Source organism: Moschus berezovskii, chromosome 21, assembly GCF_049115385.1.
Source record: "Moschus berezovskii isolate FMDL1 chromosome 21, NW_MosBer_1.0, whole genome shotgun sequence".
NCBI lineage: Eukaryota > Metazoa > Chordata > Mammalia > Artiodactyla > Moschidae > Moschus > Moschus berezovskii.
Window position 1 is genome coordinate 27,033,052 of NC_142480.1, and position 26,006 is coordinate 27,059,057.

The 26,006-nt window shown below is 39.7% G+C and overlaps 1 protein-coding gene across 2 annotated transcripts in view; it reads right to left on the reverse strand.

The window, feature by feature from the left end:
- AKAP6 (A-kinase anchoring protein 6) overlaps nt 1–26,006 on the reverse strand; it is a 408,114-nt gene that overhangs the window by 143,505 nt on the left and 238,603 nt on the right. For both annotated transcript variants that reach the window (XM_055418225.2, XM_055418226.2), the window contains exon 8: nt 3,511–3,659. In XM_055418225.2, the coding sequence (XP_055274200.2) occupies nt 3,511–3,659 (149 nt within the window). The remainder of the gene's footprint in view (nt 1–3,510; nt 3,660–26,006) is intronic.

Consider the following 26,006-nt stretch of genomic DNA (forward strand, 5'->3'; position numbering starts at 1 on the left):
AAATACTGGTTTAATGCTGCTCTCTTGATAGACTGTAAATTTCATGAAGGTAGGGACTACGGTCTGTCTATCTTTGTAAGTGCTCAATACATGTTTGTTCAGATTACACTGGAAAATTCTTCCCCTGGCCTAGCCCTCTTCCGAAAATCACCTCCAGAGTCCTGTCTCTCTCTATCATTCCTGACCTGCTCCGATTCTCCCCACCACTGTCAGAACTGAGCACCACCTTCCATGAGCCCTGCTCCCTACTCCAAGCAGATTCCTACTCATCACTTTGATCCTTCATTCTATGTTGTTTATAGATCTGGTTCCTCCTACATAAACTGTGAGCTTCTCAAGGGCAGGGACCATTTCATTTTTGCCTTTTAACCTCTGCATTTCATAAAGGAGGTATTTAATAATATTTGTCAAATTAATGAATTTCATTTTTCACTTAAGCCTGCTTTGCAGTGTTTTTGTCCAAACTTCTTGTGGCGTAAATGAAATTGCCTTAAGACTCTTATTTTCTCTATAGTAGGACAATACCATAATTCAAATTTCATCTACCGTATGGAACATGCATAACATGTGATTTAGGGGGGAAAGTGTTTATCAAGGGTCTGAGCTAAATTTTCAGAGAGAGGGCAAAGTGTGACTTCATGGACTGTTCACTGCATCATGACTCAGGGCTTTGAGGCAAGGTCCTGGACAAGCCAGTCACCCAGGCTTTTTGCCTCCCAGTTCTATTACTTATAAGCTAAACAAAAGATATGCTTTGTAATCTACTGTAAGTCTTGACATGAAGTAGGATACTACTTACTAAAATAAACAAGATTTTGAAATTCATTATAAAAATGAAATCAGACAACCCCTTAATAGAAAGAGGTGTCAGAAAGACAGATGGATATACTTTACAAAATTTACAAGACTGTTCTTGATGAAATCTGCTCAGAAAATTGTGCCATGCACATAGTATGCCTTCAGTGAATATTTATTGGATGAAAGAAACAAGACAATTTACAAGCTTTCATTTAAATCAACAGGCGTCAAAAGCACCAACCTGCTTCCTTTGAGAATCACCAGTGACTCAAGCACTGCCCTCCAGGAAGCCATGGTTTCCCACTTTGCTACTTAGGAACCAGTACCCAGTATCTCCCACAGAGGGACACACTGTTATTACAGCTCACACAGCTTCACATACTGTCAGGGAAATCTTCCCACCACACATATTCACGACTGTCAAACACACATTTCATGGTTGTCCACAAGTTGTGTTAAATCACCTTGATATGCACCTTTTCATCAAGCCAGAGAGGTTATAAATTCATTTCTAAACAATATTTTGGTTACACAAAAATCTTAGACATTTAAGATCTCCATTCAGTCTAGCAGCTGAATCTTCCCTGGAGTAACCTTATACATTTTCAACTATGTCCTTTGCATGGACATAGGATGGAGGAGGAAATAAAAATATACGGATTGCATCACCAACTTAATGTTCTCTTCAGTGGATTGGATATCTATCTGCATATGGAATGAAGACCCTAGAAGGCCCACATTATTCCCACAATATCTTATCAGAAACAATGCTCATTCTGTGTAACAAAAGGAACTGTTAATGAAGTTTATGTATCATTGGAGCAGATAATTTTAGAAGACTGTGTTCTTAAGGTTTCAGAATTACGGATTCAACTGTGGGAGCAAAGCATCTTAGGAGCAGGACGCCCCAGATAACCTCACCCACGTACATTTCTCAAACAATGGTTTTCTGTATGTAAACAGAAAACAGAAAGGAGTATATGGTTTTTGTCCTTAGTATTAAATAGCTGCCTTTTCTTCAGTACACTCTTAAATTTCCTCACAATGCACAGCCTTCAGCACCCTAAGGAGCATAAACAAAGGATATCAGGCAAGTTCACCTACTCCCACTTCACAGAACAATGCTTGCTGTTAACTAAGCCATTCCCAGGGCAGATTTATGATTTGTGGAGCCCAGAGTAAATACTCAGGTTGGGCTCTTGGAATCTGAGGTCAGAAGCACGTGGTACCCACTCAATCCCTAGGGCTTTCAGAAAACATGAAAATGTGACCTAAAGTTTGTAGTGGTGGGTACACCAGGGACTATTTAGGCATTTAGAGAAATTAAAGCACGTTAAAGCCTCAAAACAGCTTATTGTTCATGCTGGAATATTTAACCTTTTCTTTTTAATTTGCTGTCATGCTTTTCCTATTGTGAATAAATGTATTCTGAATCATAAAAGATGAATCAAATACATGCTCACATGTCTGTATATAAAAAATATCTTAAAAGAGCATCAAATTGTATAGATAGGTAAATTTTAAGTTAAAAAGCCCTTGCCCATTTCCTGAAAAGAATTACAACTCGAATTCTTTTCTTGCATTCTTAGACCTTGGGTTATGTCACAAGACAGAATTTGTAACCTGTGTTGTTAATTTATCCTCAAAATCTGAATGGGAATTTTAAGTCACATCAGAACTATAAGCACGTAAGAGAAAAAAGAAAGCAAGTGCATGGAAAGACTTCTTTTCTCTTGCCTTTTGAAGGAATATTTTGGCTAGAGTTACTCCCCGTAGGTTTACACTATGCTATTAACATGTTATGGAACTTGGGTTAACAGTTTCTCTCCCTTGTTGTCTGGCTCAAGTATAAAAGCAAAATAGGTTACTTTTTCCATTTTAACAAGTATAATTATTATCAAGTCATTAAAATTATGAAATGATTAAATTTCATTATACTCTTTCACTCTTTAATAATCACCTACTAAATATTAAAATTGAACCAGAAAAGAATTCTTAAAATATATAGTATTTTATAAATCTCATATATGTATTATATATACATATATTTATATATATATACACACACACACACACATAGAGAATGTATGCATAATTTTGAAGCAATTTGGAAATATTTGAATGCATAACTTAACTATTCAGTAGCACGGGTAGTTAGTATAAATACAGCCATAGATCTCAGGCTGAATGAAACTGTTGGTGGGTCATTGAAGTTGCTGGGTCTTTTCATGTAACACAGACAATAAGCACTAGTCCATCATTCCACTTGACTTCATGTGATGCTAACCAGTTAGTCCATAGTCCCTAAATAATTATTAAATATCTATATTTTCAAAAAATTATGCTCTACCAGTTTCCAGTAAGGTTCTGGTGTTTAAAATTTGCTTAGATAGACTTTAAACTATGAGGTTTAAAGAGAGGGAAATACGCTGAGAAAATTATAGGCACAATGAAGTAACAGAAACGCTCAGAAAATCACAAGACTGTTTCAAACAAATAATACCAAAGTTAGGAAGTCCTGGGTGAGATGACAGACTGATAAAATCCATAGTCTTCAATTCTGGCATGAATGGAAAAGAACATAAATACCTTGTCTATCGCACTTCTCTTGCTAGCTTGGGAGGAAATGCCCGCCTAACACCGAACAGTGGAACATCATTGAAAAAAGTAGAGATTAATGAGAATAAAACAACAAAAAGAATAGTTCCCTACCCATTGCCTCCTCCTGAATGAACTTTTGACATATCAGCAAACTCTTCTTTCCGTTTGCTGCTGCTGGTATACTGCTCGCTGTACAGCTTGAGGGACATCTGCTCAACAGCATCTCTTTGTGCTTCCAGGTAGCATAGTTGAACCTCAGCCTGGAGAGAGAAACAAAGAGGAATGGCTGTTTTAATCTGGAAGGAATGCATTTCAAGTGAGGTGTAACAACACAGAGAATGGGAATTGTTCACATCATTATACTGCTCCTTTTCAGCTTGGATTTAATGGGATCAGCTGGGCATATTACAGAATTGTATTTTAGATCTGAATCTTATAAGTTCCTCCTTAAAATATAACCTGAATAAATGAACTCTCAGAAGACTCAGTAAATATCACAAAATATCCCTGAGATCATCATACTGTATGATGAGACTTTATATAAAAGTTCTGTGAAATTCCTTAATAATATTCTTCCTCGTACTGCCACATATGTAACTTTTTTTCTTTTTAAGACTCCCCTTCTAACCCATACATTTGCATGGACACATACTCTGGATGTTCTCGTTACCTTCACCCTGAGGAGAATAAAAAAGCCTAGTACTAATTCAATACCTCTTCAATAGGGATAAGACTTCCTACATTACTTTTTTTTGGTTCTCTGTATTTTGTCTTAATAATTTTAAAATAGAACAATGATTTTGCTTACATGCAGGATTGAATTGTTAAATTTTTCATAGATACTTGGGGCTCACTGTACTAAAAGGAAAGGTAGTAAGTTCACCATGCTGTTTTCTATCAAACCAAGGCCAAAAGAATGCTGAATAGTATTTGGCAAGGAAATGTATTGAAGAGATGCTTTATTTATTGCAGCTGTTGTGATCCCTGTGGCTTTAGAGTTCCCCAGAACACCAGATAAAACGGGGAATGAAGTCTTCTCAGTGGCATGCTTGCCTGTGGTGAAGGAAAAAGGCCAGTGCTGAGTACATGTATACTGTGGGCCAAAGGAGCTCTTAAGGTCTTTCTGTGTACTTTACTAAATCCCACACATCCGTTAACATTTCTCAACAGCCTTAAAACTTCTACTTCTTTATTATTTAATTATATATTCTCCTACAGAAAGACCAAGTCTGGGTCAGTTGCTGGGTAGTTGCCAGATTTCCATAACATGGAGGAAAAGCAGAGTCAGAGATGACCTTCTACTCTTCATGTCCACGGCCAACCAAGCCCTCTTGCACATTCTCTGGTTTTATAGACGCAATCGTGGAAAAAAAAAAAAGAGTGTCATAAAGTAGCAGCTACTTAAAAGGGCGAATCAGGACTCTATAAAGGAAATGGGTAGTTTATGAAATGGAAGATCTCAAATCATTCTAGAATTTGTATTTTGTTCTTTTCCACAGGAGCTAATTATGAATGCTCTAGATATTGAAGAACTTAAAAAATACTAAAATCACTATATTCATGTAACTGAAGTTTCCGCAATCTATGTATTGGTTCATGTAACCTTTTTTTGTCCAAACTAATTGACTTGCATAAGGATTAAGAATTACGTCAAACACTATAAACTAAGGATAATGTTACATGGAGTATTTTCAGTGTGGGAAGAAAGGGTGTGGCTGGTGGAAAGCACAAAGGAAATACTAAATCTAGTGTTAATCAGCCTATTTACTAATAGATGGAGAAAGAGAAGGCATGGAGCATATTAAAGACAACATAGAAGAGTGCCAACTCAGAGGTTTGCAGGTATCACAGAATTTGAAGAAATATCTAGAGACCTAAGAATATTCTTTAATGGTTGGGGAGAAGAAAATGAAACTGAATATAGGGAGTCAATGATTAGAAAAAAACAATAGACAATAGAAATGTATTGGTTCTATATCTTTCAGTAAAGTGTACAATATTCCCAAGCAACTAAATACGAGATCATTGAGAGATACTGAACAGTAGTCAAAGAACTTAATACAACTAGAGATTATCATACTAAGTGAAGTCATAAAGTGAAAGACAAATACCATGTGATATCACTAAAATATGAACAAATGAACCTATCTACAAAACAGAAACAGATTCATAGACATAGAGAACAGACTTGTGGTTTCCAAGGAGGAGGGGGTAAGGAGAGGGATGGACTAGGAGTTTGGGGTTGGCAGATGCAAAATATTACATTCAAAATGGATAAACAACAAGGTCTTAGTGTTTAGCACAGAGACCTGTATTCAATATCCTGTGATAAACCATAATGGGAAAGAATATTAAAAAAGAATGTATATAAGTAAATAACCGAGTCATTTTGCTGTACAGCAGAAATTGGCACAACTTTTGTAAATCAACTATACTTCAATAAAAAGTAGTGATAAAATAATTTTTAAAAGAGAACTTAAAAACAAAAATCTTTCTAAATGCTATCCCTGCTGCTGCTCAGTCATGTCCAACTCTGTGTGACCCCATAGACGGCAGCCCATCAGGCTCCCCCGTCCCTGGGATTCTCCAGGCAAGAACACTGGAGTGGGTTGCCATTTCCTTTTCCAATGTGTGAAAGTGAAAAGGGAAAGTGAAGTTGCTCAGTCATGTCTGACTCGTAGTGACCCCATGGACTGCAGCCTACCCCTCCCCTTTTCAACACTATGGGGATAATGAGGAGATATCCCACACAAATTATTCTTTTGGAAATCCCATTAAAACAATGAATCTGCACCATTAGATGCCAAAGTGGCAAGTCTGATCCCTAGAGGTCCCTGTTAGTTTTTAACCACCCTAAGGTAGCAAACTAGACCACTGTTTGTTTTTGGTCAAGATCTCACAAATACGTGCCACTGGTCACAAAAAGCAATGCGAAGAGGGAGGCCAACTTCATATAGACTCATCACTACCATGGAAAAATAACTGAAGCTCAGCCCTTTGAGATCCTTGGCCATTTCTGTGCACAAGGGTAACACCTCTTGTGTGACACAGATTCCTGGAAAGTAATCCAGAGAACAATGCTGAGAGCAATTGGAGAAACAATTAGTCACCTTACAAAAATGATTGAAATGCTGTGATCTAAGACTTTTATTGCACAATATCTCACAGGCATTTGACATAGGAAACTTCCCTGTGCTAAAAAGGAGATGAATTAGATGGCCCAGCTCTTCCTACCCATCTGTATTTCTATCTCTGCTTTCAGTGATTCATTTCAAAACGTGATGATAAAAATAGAACCAAAGTTGTTTCTTCGGCTAAGGTTGAATGACTTTGCCGGTCTAAATCACTCTGCGAATTGCCTTAACTTTTTCTCACACTGTATTTTACTCCACAGATAAATTTTTAGGAGAAAGATTTGGAGAAATTATAGTTCTTAAAAAAGTAGTCACACTGAAGCTTTGATTAAAATAATTTCATTTATTGAGGCAATAGTTAGAACCGGACATGAAACAATGAACTGGCTTAAAATTGGGAAAGGAGTACATTGAGGCTGTATAGTCTCACCCTGATTATTTAACTTATATGCAGAGTACATCATGAGAAATGCTGGGCTGGATGAAGCACAAGCTGGAATCCAAATTGCCGGGAGAAATATCAATAACCTCAGATACGCAGATGACACCATTCTTATGGCAGAAAGCAAAGAGGAACTAAACAGCCTCTTGATGAAGGTCAAAGAGGAGAGTAAAAAAGCTGGTGTAAAACTCAACATTCAAAAAACTAAGATCATGGCATCCAGTCATATCCCTTTATGGTAAATAGATGGGGAAACACTGGAGACAGTGACAGACTTTCTTTTCTTGGGCTCCAAAATCACTGCAGATGGTGACTGCAGCCATGAAATTAAAAGACACTTACTCCTTGGAAGAAAAGTCATGAAAAACCTAGAGAGCTAAAAAGTAGTAGTAGTTAAAAAGTAGAGACGTTGCCGACAGAAGTCCGTCTAGTCAGAGCTATGGTTTTTCCAGTAGTCATGTACAGACGTGAGATTAGGACCATAAAGAAGGCTGAGCACCAAGAAACTGATGCTTTCAAACTGTGGTGCTGGAGAAGACTCTTGAGAGTCCCTGGGACAGCAAGGAGAAAAAAACCAGTCAATCCTAAAGGAAATCAACCCTGAATACTCACTGAAAGGACTGATGCTGAAGTTTGAATACTTTGGCCACCTGATGGGAAGAGCTGACTCATTGGAAAAGACCCTGATGTTGGGAAAGATTGAGGGCAGGAGAAGGAGGCAATAGAGAATGAGATGGCAGGATGGCCTTGTCGATTCAATGGACATGAGTTTGAGCCAACTCCAGGAGACAGTGAAGAACTAGGAAGCCTGGCATGCTGCAGTCCTTGGGGTCTCAAAGTTGGACATGACTGAGTGACTGAACAACAATGACAATTGTAGATACTTTAAAAGTCACTGTATTTTACAAATAGAAACACAGACTAATAGACTATATAGTATATTAAATAATATTGATGATGTGCAATCAACAAGATTTGATAACTCATTCATTAATAAAAATGAAAAGGAACAAGAAGGAACAGACTCACTGACAGATATACCTCTCACTTCCTGGCCAGTGTCATCAATGGGAATATAAAATAAGCAGCATAGATAAAGGGAACAAATAAGCTAAAACAGTCTTTTGCTTTGAGGTACTAGTATGACTCCCAAAATGAAATGTTCAGCAAGCAAGTGGAACTATTAGGACTGAAATATAAACCCAGAGGCAAAGGCTGACACTAGGCGATGAAATGAGAATGCCATGGGAGATCGTGTATGATGAGAAGAGAAAAAGGATCAGCTCTTTCTTATTCCAATTGAGGCCTGCATAAGACCTCAGCTGACCTAAAGTGATGGATTCTCAAACACTCTTCCTCCCTCTCCACCAGTCCCAATCCATTTTATAGATAGTTCATTGATCTTTTAGATTCACATCTGGGATCACTGGTTCTTGTTGTTTCAGGGCTTAATTCTGGACCTCTTTATTTAAACTTTTTTCCATGGTTTTCAATGCTACCTATGTAGTAACAGTTCCCTATTCTCTCCTCTGAGTGCCATACTTACAATCAGCCACAGCTAACTGAATTTACTTTAGGCATAGCTGTTGAACACACTCTCCATTCTCATCCTTACTGCATGCCTCCAAACTTTCTGTTCTTAGTATCCTCCCTTTAAATAAATGGCACCATCTGTTGCTTAGGTCAGAAACCTGAGAATCATCCATGACTCCTCTTCATCATTTCCTACAACCAGTTACTCCCTAAATTCTGTTGATTCTTCTTTCAAAATGTCTCTCCAGTCTGTCTTGCCAGTCTGCATTGCTGCCAGCCTGGTCCAAGCCTTTATCAACTCTCCCCTGTAGTAGAGCAATTATCTTCTAATGTGTATCTCCCCTTGCCCATTCCTGCCTCTACCATCTCTTCTATTACAGTGTCAGAGTGGTCTCTATAAAACATAAGTTGGTTTCACACTGCATTTAGATCTCAAACACAAACTTAGAACATAGCTCATTAGATTTGCTTCCTGCCTACCTTAGACCTCATTCCCTACTTCTCTCTTTCTTGATCACTATGCCCCTTGTCATGCTTTCCTTCTTCCAGTCCTTTAAATAGCTCTTTCCTCTCTAAGGACCTTTGCGCATACTGTTCCCTTTCTCTAGAACATTCTCTTGCTAACGACTTCTCACTTCTTAGCTCTCAGCTGACATGTTACTTCTCAGGGAGGCTTCTCTGTCCACCTTATCAAAAGTAGATCCTCTCTATTTTTCTCCATTTCAGAACAGTGTTAATTTCCTTTACAGCACATATCTCAATTCAGAATTCTTAGATTTGCTGGCTTATACTTTCTCTATCTCTGTCTCCAGAATCTAAGCTCCATACAGGGATGGTGTTTCTCTGTCTTCTTGGCCATTCTGTATTCCCAGCACCTAGGCAGTATCTTGAACGTGATAGGGGCTCAGTAAATAATTTATCGCTCATATAGTCACTAAGCCTTTATCATGTGTCAGGAACTACACCAAGAACTATGGGTACAAAGAAGAACAAAATATTGTCCCTTTTCTCAAGGGATTGCAGTGTAGTGGGGGAAAGAGCCATGGCAACAGTAGATGAGTGCATTGAGTAAGATGATGGTGGGGGAGGATGAGAAATAAAACACTGCGTGAAGACGAGGAATGGGCAGTAAAAGCCGGGCAGAGCTAACATCTGAGCCAGATCTGGGAGTATGGGTATATCTTTGTCAGGTAAAGAAGCAGATGAATATCTTTACAGGTAGGATTCTTCATTTGTTCAGAGGCCCAGACTTACAAAAGGATGTGGCATGTTCAGAGAATGGTGGCTACAGCTTTGGGGGCATTTAGACAAAGAGGCTAAAGTAGAAGGGGATAGGCTATGGAGAATGTCACCTCAGGGAATCTGAGCTATCCAATGACCTGCCAAGAAGATGTCACTGTTTCTGTGATGCCCTTAATCTACTCCTATCTGCCTTCTTCTGTCATGCGATGGGTCAGTCCAGATACACTCATAAAGTTCCTACCTCCTGACATCGCATTGAGAAGAGAATCAAGTTTCCAAGAGGACAGAAGCCCAGCAATCCAACATAGAGAATGTCTACCTAAGAGCTTCTATTAACTCATTTCTCTCTAGTAAACTTTTAACAAGATGTTTTGGGTTTATTTCACATACTGTGTCCTCTTCAAATTGTATGTTGAAGCCTTAAACCTAAATGTGACTATAATTGGAGACAGGGTCTTTAAAAAGATAATTAAGGTTAAATAGATCACAAGGGCATGGCCCTAGTCCAATAGGACTGGTGTCTTTATAAAAAGATGAAGAGTGGTCCCACAGAGAAAAGGCCATTAGAGGATGCAGTGAGAAGGCAGTTGGCCATCCACAAGCAAGGGGAGAGGCCTTCTAGAAACCAAACCTGTCAACTACTTGATCTGGGACTTCCAGCCTCTAGAACTGTAAGAAATAAACTTCAATTGTTTAAGCCACCCAGTCTGTGTATTTTTTATTACCACCCTAGAAGACTAACTAAGATCATGGCATCCAGTCCCATCAGTTCAGTTCAGTCGCTCAGTCGTGTCCGACTCTTTGCGACCCCATGAATCACAGCACGCCAGGCCTCTCTGTCCATCACCAACTCCCGGAGTTCACTCAAACTCATGTCCATCGAGTCGCTGATGCCATCCATCCATCTAATTCTCTGTTGTCCCCGTCTTCTCCCACTCCCAATCCTTCCCAGCATCAGACTCTTTTCCAGTGAGTCAACTCATCGCATGAGGTGGCCAAAGTATTGGAGTTTCAGCTTTAGCATCAGTCCTTCCAATGAACACCCAGGATTGATCTCCTTTAGAATGGACTGGTTGGATCTCCTTGCAGTCCAAGGGACTCTCAAGAGTCTTCTCCAGCGCCACAGTTCAAAAGCATCAATTCTTCGGCGATCAGCTTTCTTCACAGTTTAACTCTCACATCCATACATGACCATGGTCACTTCATGGCAAATAGGTGGGAAAACAGTAGAAACAGTGGCTGACTTTATTTTGGGGGGCTCCAAAATCACTGCAGATGGTGACTGCAGCCATGAAATTAAAAGACATTTACTCCTTGGAAGGAAAGTTATGACCAACCTAGATAGCATATTAAAAATCAGAGACATTACTTCGCCAACAAAGGTCTATCTAGTCAAAGCTATAGCTTTTCCAGTAGTCATGCATGGATATGAGAGTTGGACTATAAAGAAAGCTGAGCACAGAAGAATTGATGCTTTTGAACTGTGGTGTTGGAGAAGACTCTTGAGAGTCCCTTGGACTGCAAGGAGATCCAACCAGTCCATCCTAAAGGAAATCAGTCCTGGGTGTTTATTGGAAGGACTGATGTTGAAGCTGAAACTGAATATTTTGGCCACCTGATGTGAAGAGCTGACTCATTTGAAAAGACCCTGATGTTGGGAAAGATTGAAGGCAGGAGGAGAAGGGGACGACAGAAGATGAGATGGTTGGATGGCATCACTGACTCAACGTACATGAGTTTGAGTGAACTCCGGGAGTTGGTGATGGACAGGGAGGCCTGGTACACTGTGATTCATGGGGTTGCAAAGAGTCAGACAAGACTGAGTGACTGAACTGAACTGAACTGAAGTAGACTAATATACATAATAAAGTTAGAATCACTGCCTTCTTATCAGAGGTTTAATACAACTGCTTTGCTACTTATCATTGTTAGTATGTTTTCCCCTTTTATTTCCCAGGTGGCGCTAGTGGTAAAGAACCTTCTTGCCAGTGCAGGAGACATAAGAGACTTGGGTTCAATCCTTGGGTCAGGAAGATCCCCTGGAGAAGGAAATGGCAACCCACTCCAATATTCTTGCCTGGAGAATCCCAAGAACAGAGGAGCCTGGTAGGGCTACAGTCCATATGGTTTCAAAGAGTTTGGACACAACTGAAGCAACTTAGCATGCACAATTTACAATGTTGGCAGATTTAGTTGCTAAGTCGTGTTTGACTCTTTGCGACCCCATGGACTGTAGCCCACCATTCTCCTCTGTCCATGGGACTTCCCAGGCAAGTATACTGGAGTGGGTTGCCATTTTCTTCTACAGGGGATCTTCCTGACTCAGGTATCAAACTCGGGTCTCCTGTATTGTAGGCAGATTCTTTACCAACTGAGCCACCAGGGAACACCCTTGATTTACAACAGATACTTCCATTAAATCTTTAGAATTTCCTCTATTCATATGGAATTTTAAATGTCTTCCTTGAGACAGGTTTGATCACTGGGTTGGGAAGATGCCCTGAAGAAGGAAATAACAACCCACTCCAATATTATTACCTGGAGACTCCCATGGACAGAGAAGCCTGGTGGCTACAGTCCATGGGATCATGAAGAGTTGGACATGATTAAAGTGATTTAGCATGAATAGCCTAAATAATTAGAGACACTCCTCTTCAAATTTAGACTACAAATTAATAATTTAGTCAGAACACAAGACAGTGTTCTAAAATATTCTATTAAAATTTGGCTTGATATGTGGTGATTCAAATTCAGTGATATTCTCCTGAGCCCAAATAATTAATCAACCATATACTTTCCTCTTGATGAGGGTGAAAGAGAAGAGTGAAAAAGCTGACTTAAAAGTCAATATTAAAAAAACTAAGATCATGGCATCTGGTCCTATCACTTTATGGTGAATAGATGGGGAAAAAATGGAAACAGTGACAGATTTCCTCATCTGGGGCTCTAAAATCACTGTGGATGGTGACTGCAGTCATGAAATTAGAAGATGATTACTTTTTGCAGGAAAGCAATAACAAACCTAGACAGTGTATTAAAAAGCAAAGATATCACCTTGCCAACAAAGGTCCAGATAAACAAGCCTATGGTTTCTCCAGTAATGTATGGATGTGAGAGGTGGACCATAAAGAAGGCTAAGTTCCAAAGAATTAATGCTTTTGAACTGTGGTGCTGGAGAAGACTCTTGAGAGTACCTTGGACAGCAAGGAGATAAAACCAGCCAATCCCAAAGGAAATCAACTCCAAATACTCATTGGAAGGACTGATGCTGAAGCTGAAGCTCTAATATTTGGCCACCTGATGTGAAGAACCAACTCATTGGAAAAGACTCTCATGCTGGAAAAGATGGAAGGCAGAAGGATAAGAGGTCAACAGAGGATGAGATGGTTGGATGGCATATGAACGTGGGCAGACTCTGGGAGATGGTGAGGGACAGGGAGGCCTGGCATGCTGCAGTCCATGGAGTCACAGAGTCAGACAGGACTTGGTGACTGAACAACAACAACAGCTGCAGCAGCAACAACATACTTCCTTCTGATAATGTGTCTAACAACAAAATAGTTATTTAGCGCATTGTAAATTTGGTGGTGAGGGGGGTAAATTTCAATTACTCTAACAATCTTGAAGGATTAAACCCACATTTACTTTTATAATCATATACAGATACATGCCTTGTCCTTGCCCTAAAAAGCACTGATTTAGTTAAGAAATATAAATTATTTCATTGTTACTGCATATCCCAGGACCCTCTGTTGGGTTAGGTACCCTGAGAATGTTAGAAAATTAATTCTACTCTTTCTTAACTCATGCCATTGTAGGTCTGCCTGCTCACTTCATAGCTTCCCACCACATCTACCCAGCCACTTGCATCTGGTTCCATATCCTCTGCTTTCTCTCCTGTTTCTGTGGAAAATGTCCATATTTCTACCCAAGACCAATCCCATCCACTTAGACACAAAGACCCCCTCCTATCTATGCAAAGATTACCACCCCAGCAGCAAAACACCCTTCTCTTCTTCCTCAAGTTTCTTCCTCTCCACTATATTATTCTCATTAACACAGTCCCCACCCCAGCCTCCAAATGCTGTGTTTCTTCCATGGTAAAATAAATAAAGGGCTTCTCAGGTGGTGCAGTGGTAAAGACTCTGCCTGACAATGCAGGAGAAAAAAGAGACACAGGTTCCCCGGGTCTGGAAGATCCCCCAGAGGAGGAAATGACAACCGATTCCTGTAATCTTGCCTGGGAAATTCCAGGGACAGAAGAGCCTGGCGGGCTACAGTCCATGGGGTCGCAAAGAGTCCGACATGACAGAGAGACTGAGCACAACTGTACAAAATACATAAATAAAAAGGAAAAATAATCTCTTGACAACAATTGATACCAATCTATTCTTGGCTTAAGCCCCATTTCTCTGTTCTTCATTACAGCAAAATCACTTTTATCCACATTATCTATACTCACTATGTCCAATTCCTCTCCTATTTTCTCTTGAATGTACTCCAACTAGGCTTTTCTCCACATGCCACAGTTGAGTCCTCAGTCTTCAACCTATCCTGACCTGCTCCAGCAGGGCCAGTGGGCTTGCTCCAGGGCTCTAGGGGCATTTTGACCTTGTTTACATGACAGCTCTGTCCCTAACCTCCCTTAGTTCAGTTCAGTCGCTCAGTCGTGTCCGACTCTTTGCGACCCCATGAATCACAGCACGCCAGGCCTCCCTGTCCATCACCAACTCCCAGAGTTCACTCAAACTCATGTCCATCGAGTCAGTGATGCCATCCAGCCATCTCATTCTCCGTCGTCCCCTTCTCCTCCCACCCCCAATCCCTCCCAGCATCAGACTCTTTTCCAGTGAGTCAACTCGTCGCATGAGGTGGCCAAAGTATTGCAGTTTCAGCTTTAGCATCAGTCCTTCCAACGAACACCCAGGATTGATCTCCTTTAGAATGGACTGGTTGGATCTCCTTGCAGTCCAAGGGACTCTCAAGAGTCTTCTCCAGCACCACAGTTCAAAAGCATCAATTCTTCAGTAATCAGCTTTCTTCACAGTCCAACTCTCACATCCATACATGACCACGGGAAAAACCATAGCCTTGACTAGACGGACATTGGTTGGCAAAGTAATGTCTCTGCTTTTTAATATGCTATCTAGGTTGGTCATAACTTTCCTTCCAAGGAGTAAGCGTCTTTTAATTTCATGGCTGCAATCAGTATCTGCAGTGATTTTGGAGACCAAAAAATAAAGTCTGACACTGTTTCCCCATCTATTTCCCATGAAGTGATGGGACCAGATGCCATGATCTTCGTTTTCTGGATGTTGAGCTTCAAGCCAACCTTTTCACTCTCCTCTTTCACTTTCATCAAGAGGCCTTTGAGTTCCTCTTCACTTTCTGCCATAAGGGTGGTGTCATCTGCATATCTGAGGTTATTGATATTTCTCCCGGCAATCTTGATTCCAGCTTGTGCTTCTTCCAGCCCAGTGTTTCTCATGATATACTCTGCATATAAGTTAAATAAGCAGGGTGACAATAACAACCTTGATGTACTCCTTTTCCTGTTTGGAACCAGTCTGTTGTTCCATGTCCATTTTGAACTGTTGCTTCCTGACCTGCATACAGGTTTCTCAAGAGGCAGATCAGGTGGTCTGGTATTCCCATCTCATAGTCTTTGCTAAAATGTCATCTTCTTATTCAGGTCTTTTTTGATCTTCTACTTAAAACTTCAACTGACTCCCGCCCCCCACCCAGCAATCCTTACTGTCCTTCATATATATTTACCTTGTGTAGCCAAAATAGGTAACTTATTTTATATTGTCTATCTTCCAGTTGTGGATTGGAAGCTACAAGTGGACAGGGGCTTTTATCTATGTATCCATTGCTATATTTTATCCATGTATTCATTGCTTTTATCTATGTATTCATCGCCATCTCTCCAGCACCCAGCACAGCACATGGTATGTGATAGGCAATCTATATAAATTAGCTGAATACATTTTACAGAGTTTGAAAATTTTAAATGGTTTAAAATGTACAAGGAAATAAGACAGTTTTAAGGTTGTAGCCTCAGTTTAATTTTGAAAATAGTTGACTTTATTCTCTTAAAAAGGAGACTATTTTTTTCTTTGACCAAAAATTATTGAAATATATAACTTGTTTACTTTTATCTAGAGAAAAGGAAGAAAACCTTCTTTATTTTGAGTCATTTGGTAATATTTTATTCAGTTAATAAAGTGACCTTATATGTCACATATTATTTTAAAAGCTAATCACAATGGTCTCACGCTTATAGAATGAAAATTTCAGCTATTGTCACAATGGAGTAAGCTACACAATACATTTCAAAATGAAGTCTGAAGGTTTCTGGGCAAGAATGAGTTGTAGCTTAATAAAACCTGATTTCCCATTTAAGCTTTTGGAAGAGACATCAGCAATGTCACAGTTTGTATTTGGAAGAATTCACACCAGTTCAGGAAGACCATAGGGATCCATCAATACAGTGGAGAACTGTACATTTTTGATGATAATTTTGTTATTTGGGAATATTTTCCTACTTTTACTAGTCTTTTTTCTTTACCTTTGATGCACTGTCTCTAAGCACACACCTTTTTCCCTTATGTCTTATACAAACATGCCTCCACTCTAACTTCCCCGTAGAATCCATCTCTTGCAACTGGCCCAAATCACTTCATTCTTCTGGAAACACCTTCAGGTCCCTAAACCCCCATAGACTCTGACAAGGACTTTCAGGATTGATTAGAATCTCCATTTGGAAATCTCCATGCTTTTGTTTGGCAGAATTCCCTCATATTCACTCCAGGATTGAGAGTTGTCAACTCTACAGTGGTTTTTTTGTTCCCCAAGATCCTAAAATGAACTCTCAGAAGACATTTATCACACATCCATGATTGCTGCTGCTAAGTCACTTCAGTCGTGTCCGACTCTGTGTGACCCCATAGACAGAAGCCCACCAGGCTCCCCCGTCCCTGGGATTCTCCAGGCAAGAACACTGGAGTGGGTTGCCATTTCCTTCTCCAATATGTGAAAGTGAAAAGTGAAAGTGAAGTCGCTCAGTCGTGCTTAGCGACCCCACGGACTGCAGCCTACCGGGCTCCTCCATCCATGGGATTTTCTAGGCAATAGTACTGGAGTGGCTTGCCATTGCCTTCTCCGACACATCCATGATTAGCTACGTTCTAATTAAGTACAAATATTATTTGGCAATACAAAGGAGGAGTCCTGTGTATAGGACTGAGTAGAGCACCAAAGTCTCCTTCTCCTAAGAATTGGAACAGAGACTACGGACTACGGAGCAATGCCTCTCTTTAGAATAAAGTTAATTAAAGGTCTTCATTTCTTCATTTGACAAAAATATTTTGAGAGTCTCTTTATGTGTAAGACATTGTAAAAGATACAAATCTGGGTCAGACATGGTACTTGTCCTTAGGGAACCTATAACCTAGAATTACAGAAAATTATATCACATAATAGGAGCTGAAATATTTATTCGAGGATATGACCAATACACTTTGAAAATACTGTCAAAAAAACAATTAGTGAGTTGGTTCAGTTCAGTTCAGTTCAGTTTAGTCGCTCAGTCGTGTCCGACTCTCCGCGACCCCATGAATCACAGCACGCCAGGCCTCCCTGTCCATCACCAACTCCCGGAGTTCACTCAAACTCATGTCCACAGAGTCGGTGATGCCATCCAGCCATCTCATTCTCGGTCGTCCCCTTCTCCTCCCGCCCCCAACCTTTCCCAGCATCAGAGTCTTTTCCAGTGAGTCAATATTCTTTTTATCAATGGATAAAAAACTTTTAAAAGTATTTAAATATTTCTCATTAAAAATAAAATATATATCAAAATTTAGGAAGATGCTCAAAGCTATTTCAATATCATACTCAGCAAGTGAGTGAGTGAAAGTTGCTCAGTCGTGTCCAACTCTTTGTGATCCCATGGACTGAATACTGGAGTGGGTAGCCTTTCCCTTCTCCAGGGGATCTTTCCAACCCAGGGATTGAACTCAGATCTCCCACATTGCAGGTGGATTCTTTACAAACTAAGCTATGAGATTATTACATATACTAATCTTTTTACATTACGCTATAAAATTTCTCTGACCATACTAAAAGCACCAGAAAACCTAGACTTATGTTCCCAAGGTTTATTTATACTTCAGTTCAGTTCAGTTCAGTTCAGTCGCTCAGTCGTGTCTGACTCTCTGCGACCCCATGAATCACAGCACACCAGGCCTCCCTGTCTATCACCAACTCCCAGAGTTCATTCAAACTCATGTCCACAGAGTCAATGATGCCATCCAGCCATCTCATTCTCTGTCGTCCCTGTCTCCTCCCGCCCCCAACCTTTCCCATCATCAGAGTCTTTTCCAGTGAGTCGACTTGTCGCATGAGGTGGCCAAAGTATTGCAGTTTCAGCTTTAGCATCAGTCCTTCCAATGAACACCCAGGATTGATCTCCTTTAGAATGGACTGGTTGGATCTCCTTGCAGTACTCATGGATAATAAAGTCAAGATAACTGATTTAAATAAAAATATTGTATTTATATATTTAAAAGGTCATCTTTTGTCTACTGAGTTGGTGCTAGTGGCAAACCATTAAAACCATTCACTGTAATGTTTAAGAAATCCAATTTAGAGCTATATACTTAATAGTATTTGTTAAATGGGAAGCATTTAAACAAAGCAGAAAAATTAACATGAATGCTATTTTTATTATTTCTTCTGCATTTGTGTGTAAAGAAAAATGTCATCTTCCTTCATGTTAATGAGAGAAGAGATGCCTATATTAAAAACAACAATGATAACACCTCCACTTAAACATAAAGAACAAATATATCACACAATCACATTTGTGGATTGCCTCATCCACCACTACTCTCCTCTTCTTTGTAATGGAAGTAGTTAAAATCATTAAAAATTCAGCATTTTATGTCACGAACTAGGCTGGGAAGGGAGCGTGATTACACTGTGTGGACTGGAGGGGATGATTAAAATTTCTATGTTTCTCCATTACTGTTTCCTTAGCAAACCTTTGCACAGTGACACAGGCGTCAAGTCTTGTGTTTGTATTCTTCAGCGATGTTCTTATTCCCAACTTCCAAATACCACTACCACAAGTCCTTATGTACTTTCTGGCACAAACTAAAAATTAAAGACGTATAATGTCAAGATACAGTCTTAGCTTCTCTTGCCCTGCAGGACTGGCAGTTCCTTCCCAAGTACAATTATGTTGGCAAATGCTGCTATTAACTCTATGACTACGATGTGCACTAAAGTTCCTTTGAAATTCTATAAAATAGTTGTCCTTAGATGGTGATAGAAAGGAAGGAATGAAGCAGGAACAACAAGAATTACTTTACATACTAACAACAACAATTTAGCTATCAAAACAGAACTGAACAAGTATGCCTTTATACATTCTTTTAAAAATGTAGCCTCCTAGGGTCCTAATAATCAGGGCCTATGCTTCAGGAATGCACAGTAGCGCTCAGCTCAGTGCCTGTATCCTCATTTCAAAGAGAATCATTCAAACCGACATCCACCCTGTCAAGAGTCTTGACTTTGAGCTGCTAATGTAGAATAAAAATCAATATAAATTTTGATCATTTGATGAATATTTACTTCTTTTTTTTAGTGTTTAGGGATTTAGAATTGAAAAGTGCTGAATCAAGTCATTTTATTTTTCTGTGTTTGTGCCAACACCAATTTACTACCCTCCAGAAAGTTCCTGAACAAGATGTCTCAGGTGGTATGTGTGTTGGTTTTTCCTGTCAATCAAACAGTATGTCAGTAGGGAACCATAATCATTTCCCTTTCATACTCTTAGTGTTCCAAAGAGGAATATTTTGATTACATCCCTGGAAAAGGTAAACTTTCTCATTTAGACACACTATTGTAAGCCAGGGTGTCTGTTGGTTTTGGCATTCAGTTGAGACTCAATTGATACAATCTATTAAAAGTTAAACATTTTATCTTAGGCTCCAAGGATTTTGCACTATAAACAGAGCTACAAATGGGTTCCTCTATAAGCAACATTCAGCATCACCCCCAAGACAAAGAGCTTTTACAGATGTTGCCATCTATTTCATGCATTTTTCTGAAGAATGACAAGAACATATCAACTGACTGCTCTAATCAACATACTGGCTTCACAATAAAAAAAAAATACACTTCTATTATAAATGAAAAGAGAATGCATTACAAATAACTAAAACATTTAACAATTAAAATGTGATTCCAACGTAAGTCTAGTTGTGAGTAGAGTAGCATGCCACCATTTTTACTATGATACCTTGATATATATAACAAAAGCTTACTATTTTTGCAGGGTTTCCATAGTGATTATTAAAAGAATTGTCTTTCCTAATTTGAAAGAGGCTAATTGCAAATAACAAAAAGGTAAGCTATTCTCATTTAAAAAAAAACAAACTCACATATGACAGAGTGCCAGAAGATTCAATATTAAGGAGACATTTTTGGTGGTTCCTTATAAATTAAATAAAAATGGCAGCAGCTGCTTTTCCCAAGAATGATATAGCCCTGGACAATCACTAGATATTATGTAGACAGATGTTTTAAATAAAATAAGTATTTAGATTGCTAGATACCTTGCTAGATATGAAGACAATTATAGGATGTCTTTGTTAAATTACATTTTTCATTTTTGTGAGGGAAAAAAAGAATTGTCCTGGAAACAGTACCGACAGGAAATGATCCTATATCTAAAACAGCTGGAGACTGTAACTAATATAAATTTACTTGAAAATAAAAATGCTGTGTGCCTCTTGAGACATGCAGTAACATGCCATAAAAACAGATGAGAATATAAAAGTATTTAAAAGGAGAGAAAATACATTTTATCTAGATTATACTGAGATATGATTCACTAATAAATGAGAAATATTTGAAGATGAAGAAAACAAAGAAAATCAGAAGTCATTTAAAAACTTACAACAGATATTTTACTTAAAAATATTTACAGGAAATATAAAAATAATTTTCTAGGGAAAACATTTTGCTTTGCAATATATTGATTATTAATCAATTTACTAGAGTCATATAAAAAGGTAAAGGCAGATAATAGTGTTTAATTAAGAGGATGCTTACTGTGAGAAAGGCAAGGACCCAAAATGCTGCCTAAGGGTACTGGAGTAAATCTTAAAGTCATATGTAAGAGCCTCTATACAAAAGTCTCACTACCTTTGTCCATGCTATCCCCATCTTTATTCCTGTTAGCTGTTGAATCAGAAAGATATCTGATGTACTAATTCATACCAAATATTTATAGGCATTAACATTAACAGGAGAAGGCAATGGCACCCCACTCCAGTACTCTTGCCTGGAAAGTCCCATGGATGGAGGAGCCTGGTGGGCTACAGTCCATGGGGTTGCTAAGAGTCGGACACGACTGAAGTGACTTAGCAGCAGCAGCTTAGCAGCAGCAACATTAACCAGGGACCGATCTCTAAGTTCATGAATTCAATATTCTTCAATTAAAGACTGAAATGTGTTAATTTACAAGATAATTTTAAGGAAGGCTAATGGATGGAAACCTTTCTTCACAGCAGCAGTCCACCTCCTCATCTCTATCTAAGGCTCATCCTAGCTGTGCTCACAGGGTCTGAATATCAGGCAGGAGGAGATCACACGAAGCTGGATTTCCTCTGGGGCTCTAATTTGCACAGCCAGAAAAGACCCAGAGCCTCAGAATTTAGCTTATCTTGTCAAGAGGAAAGGGACCCAACAAGAGGAAGATAGGATGAGGAGAATAAGAGCAAGTGGAAAAGCAAGGAGAAAAAGCAAGTATGTATGATGAGTAAAGAATGGTTGTTACAAACCCCAAATAGAATGCTCTTAAATAAAATCTTGACTTAAAATTCTTTGATAGGTTGCAGTTGTAACATGCTCAAAAATGAAAGTCTAGAACCTAAAATCCCATGGATGGAGGAGCCTGGTATGCTGCAGTCCGTGGGGTCGCTAAGGGTTGGACACGACTGAGCGACTTCACTTTCACTTTTCACTTTCACACATTGGAGAAGGAAATGGCAACTCACTCCAGTGTTCTTGCCTGGAGAATCCCAGGGACAGGGGAGCCTGGTGGGCTGCCATCTTTGGGGTCGCACAGAGTCAGACACGACTCAAGTGACTCAGCAGCAGCAGCAGCAGCAGAACCGAAACTAAAACTCAAAACACATCTGTTACAGACTAAATGTTTGTAACAAAAAAGAAGTGACACTTTGGAACTGTGGTGTTAGAGAAGATTTTTGAGTGTCTCTTGGACTGCAAGGAGATCAAACCAGTCAATCCAAAGGAAATCAATCCTGAATATTCAGGGACTGATTGCTGAAGCTGAAGCTCCAATACTTTAGCCACCTGTTGGGAAGAGCTGACTCATTATAAAGACACTGATGCTGGGAAAGATTGAAGGCAGGAAGAGAAAGGAACAACAGAGGACGAGACGATTGGATGGCATTACTGACAGTCGACATGAGTTTGAGCAAGCTACTGGAGATGGTGAAGGACAGGGAAGCCAGGCATACTGCAGTCAAAGGGGTCAAGAGTAGGACATGATTGAGCGACTGAACAAGAGCAAATGTTTGTGGACCCACCCCCTCCAATTCATATGCTGAGACCTACCTTAAATGTGATGGTATCAGGAGGCTGGGCCTTCAGTAGGTGATTGGGTCATGAGGGTGGAGCCCTAATGAATGGGATTAGTGTTCTTATGAAAGAAACCCCAGAGAGCGGTTTCTCCTTTCTAACCTGTGAGGACACAGTGAAGCAGGAAGAGGGCCCTCATCAGACCGTGAATCTGTCAGCACCTGGATCTCAGACTTTCAAGCCTCCAAAACTGTGAGAAATAAATGCCTGAAGTTCACAAACCACACAGTCTATGGTATTCTGTTATAGAAACCCAAATAGGTTCGGCATTCTTTATGGTCCAACTCTCATATCCGTACATGACTACTGGAAAAACCATAGATTTGACTAGACGAATGTTTGTCAGCAAAGTGATGTCTCTGTTTTTTAATATGCTGTCTAGGTTTGTCATAGCCTGTCTCACAAGGAGCAAGTGTCTTTTAAATTCATGGCTACAGTTACTATCCACAGTGATTTTGGAGCTCAAGATAATAAACTGTTTCCACTGTTTCCCTATCTATTTGCCATGAAGTGACGGGACCAGATGCCATGATCTTAGTTTTCTGAATGTTGAGCTTTAAGCCAACCTTTTCACTCTCTTCTTTCACTTTCATCAAGAGACTTTTTAGTTCCTCTTCACTTTCTGCCATAAGGGTGGTGTCATCTGCATATCTGAGGTTATTGATATTTCTCCTGGCAATCTTGATTCCAGCTTGTGCTTCTTCCAGCCCAGCATTCCTCATGATGTAATTACCACCATTACCCCTACCATAGTTCTGCCTCAGGCCAAACTACAGAGAAGGAACACAGCCCCACCCATCAGCAGAAAATTGGATTAAAGACTTACTAGAGCAAGACCCTGTTTTCCCCACAGCCAATCCCTCCCATCAGGAAGCTTCCACAAGCCTCTCATCCTCACCCATCAGAGGGCAGACAGAATGAAAATCACAATCACAGAAAACTAACCAAACTGATCACATGGACCACAGCCTTGTTTAACTCAATGAAACTATGCACAGTGCTATGTAGGGACAGCAACACAGATCATGGTGGAGAGTTCTGAGAAAATGTGGTCCACTGGAGAAGGGATTGGCAAACCACTTCAGCATTCTTGCCTTGAGAACCCCGTGAAGAGTATGAAAATGTAAAAAACTATGACGCTGAAAGATATTAGATACTATGCTCCAAGTCTGTTTAAAGGAATGAGCTGAACTCAGCCTCAACCAGTGTGGTGCAGAGGCACCTCCCCTTGGGTACCAGAATGCTCAGGGTCTGCCGTGGCTGTCCTTCACTATCTATCACTCCTCCCAAGCTGCTCTCACGCTTGCCCACACACCCAAGGTATTACAGACTTCTTTCAGTTCCTTGAACAAACCTAGCTCCTTTCCATACTGGCCCCTTTGCCCAGAATTTTTCCTTCCTTCTTCATATGACTATCATCTTCATATCCTGTAGCGGTCAGTTTAAATATTACTTCCTTCCCTGATCATCTCACCAAAGATAGGTATAGTCTATTATTTTCTTTCTCAGGTCTTATTTATTTCATTCCTAATATTTACTGCATCTTAAAATTATAGTTATTGGACTTCATGATTTTTTTTTGCTTATTTGCATGCTTACTTTTTCTGATTCTTATCTCACTGATATGTAAATTCTATAAGGACAGAGACCTCATCTTTCTAGTTGTAGCCCCTAGTTGTATCATAATTGTATCCCGGATGTCAGAAAACTGTGTGTTGATTGAACAAATGAATAAATGGGCTGTTGAGTGAAGGCTCAGAAACAATTCTTCAAGGAAGCCTGAAGGAGAGGCAATGTCCTAAAGCTAAGATCCTTGGACAGTGACAAACACTTCAGGTTGCCAAATGGAGTGCTAAGATATAAATGGTGGCATTCAAAAGACTCCCAGAGCTGTAACAGGATCAATTCCCTTTAAAGGGCTGCTTTGACCAAAGTCTCCTGAGATTCTTTCAGTTTAACATAGACTGAAATTGTCTAAGAATTGCAAACAAGAAAACTCCTGGTAGCAATTAAGCCTCTATGTTATACATTTTAATTTAAAGTGTTGATGCTTAATTTTAGCTGGTCTGTATGATGCTTTAACCCTGGAGATAAAATGATTAGTTGACCTAAGACATGGAAAAAATATATTACATGCCAAGCCATGGTAGAAGCAGGATTCTCAAAGTGACAGCTAGGAAGTACAGTTGAACAACATACAACAGGATGGGAAAGTTCACGTCACAAGGAACCAAAGAGAATAAAAATGATTAATACATGGAAACCTCCTTAAGATGAGTTCAGAGAGACTCTAAAACTTATCTCATTAGGCTTGTCAATTATCAAAGGGGAGAGGGATGGGGCAATTTACCTCTTGAAGTCCCAGAATATTTTTCTTTGAGCTTCATTTCTTCCATTTAGAATGGAAGTCTGAGATATTTCATATCCTTAAACAGAATCAGTTCTGTGTATGACTGTCGAGATAGAAACACCAATTATGATGTGGTTATACCTGCAGGTACTGTTGGAGCTAGCTTCTTCACATAGAATAGCTTAAGCACAGTGATTTCGGAGTTATTGTTTCTGATTTAACAACGTATGCCTTCTTCCATAAGCAGGTTAGAAGAGTTATTCCTTGCTGTCCTTGATGTGACAGCATCTAGTTCATTTCATCTTTTACATGATATGTTAAATTAAGCTGGGAAACTAGATAATGCAAGTTGTAATAAGTATAAAAACAAAAGTAGCCTCAAAATAAGAGCATAGGAAGTCTCATTTCAGTTTGAATTTTCAGCAGCATTTTGGTTGTTCACATCATTTTACTTATTGCTGTAGCTTACATAATTGAAGTTGACTATATAAGTTAATATCTGGAGATATAACTCTATCAAATTTTGGACAAAGAACCAAAAAAGAAGGAGTTCTGTGTTTGGGAGAAAGATATCTGGGATTCAAAGAGCTTATCATGCATGGGTGCATCCTGAATTGCTAGGTCATGTCCAACTCTTTGCAACCCCATGAACTGTAGCCTTCCTGGCTCCTCTGTCCATGGCATTGCCCAGGCAAGAATACTGGAGTGGGTTGCCATTTCCTTCTCCAAGGGGATCTTCTGACACAGGGATCAAATCCATGTCCCCTGCATTGACAGGCAGATTCTTTACCAATGAGCCGCCAGAGAAGCCCAGAGCTTCTCATAGTTATGAGCAATTGAACCAACCCTCACCATGAAGTAACATTAAAACATTTTGGTGATCTGCTACTGCACATAAGACACAAATCACAAGATTAGCTAGAGCCCTCACATTCGAGTCAGTATACCCACTACTAGACAACTTGTTCAACAAATAACCTACTGGCAATGTGGTTACATTTCCCCTTATGATGGCCCACATATGTGAGGATTAATGGGCTTCCCTGGTAACTCAGACAGTAAACAATCTGCCTGCAAAGCAGGAGACCCAGGTTCAATCTTGGGTCGGGAAGATCCCCTGGAGAAGGAAATGGCAACCCACTCCAGTATTCTTGTCTGGAGAATCCCATGGAAATAGGAGCCTGGCAAGCTACAGTCCATGGGGTCACAAAGAACTGGACACAACTAAGTG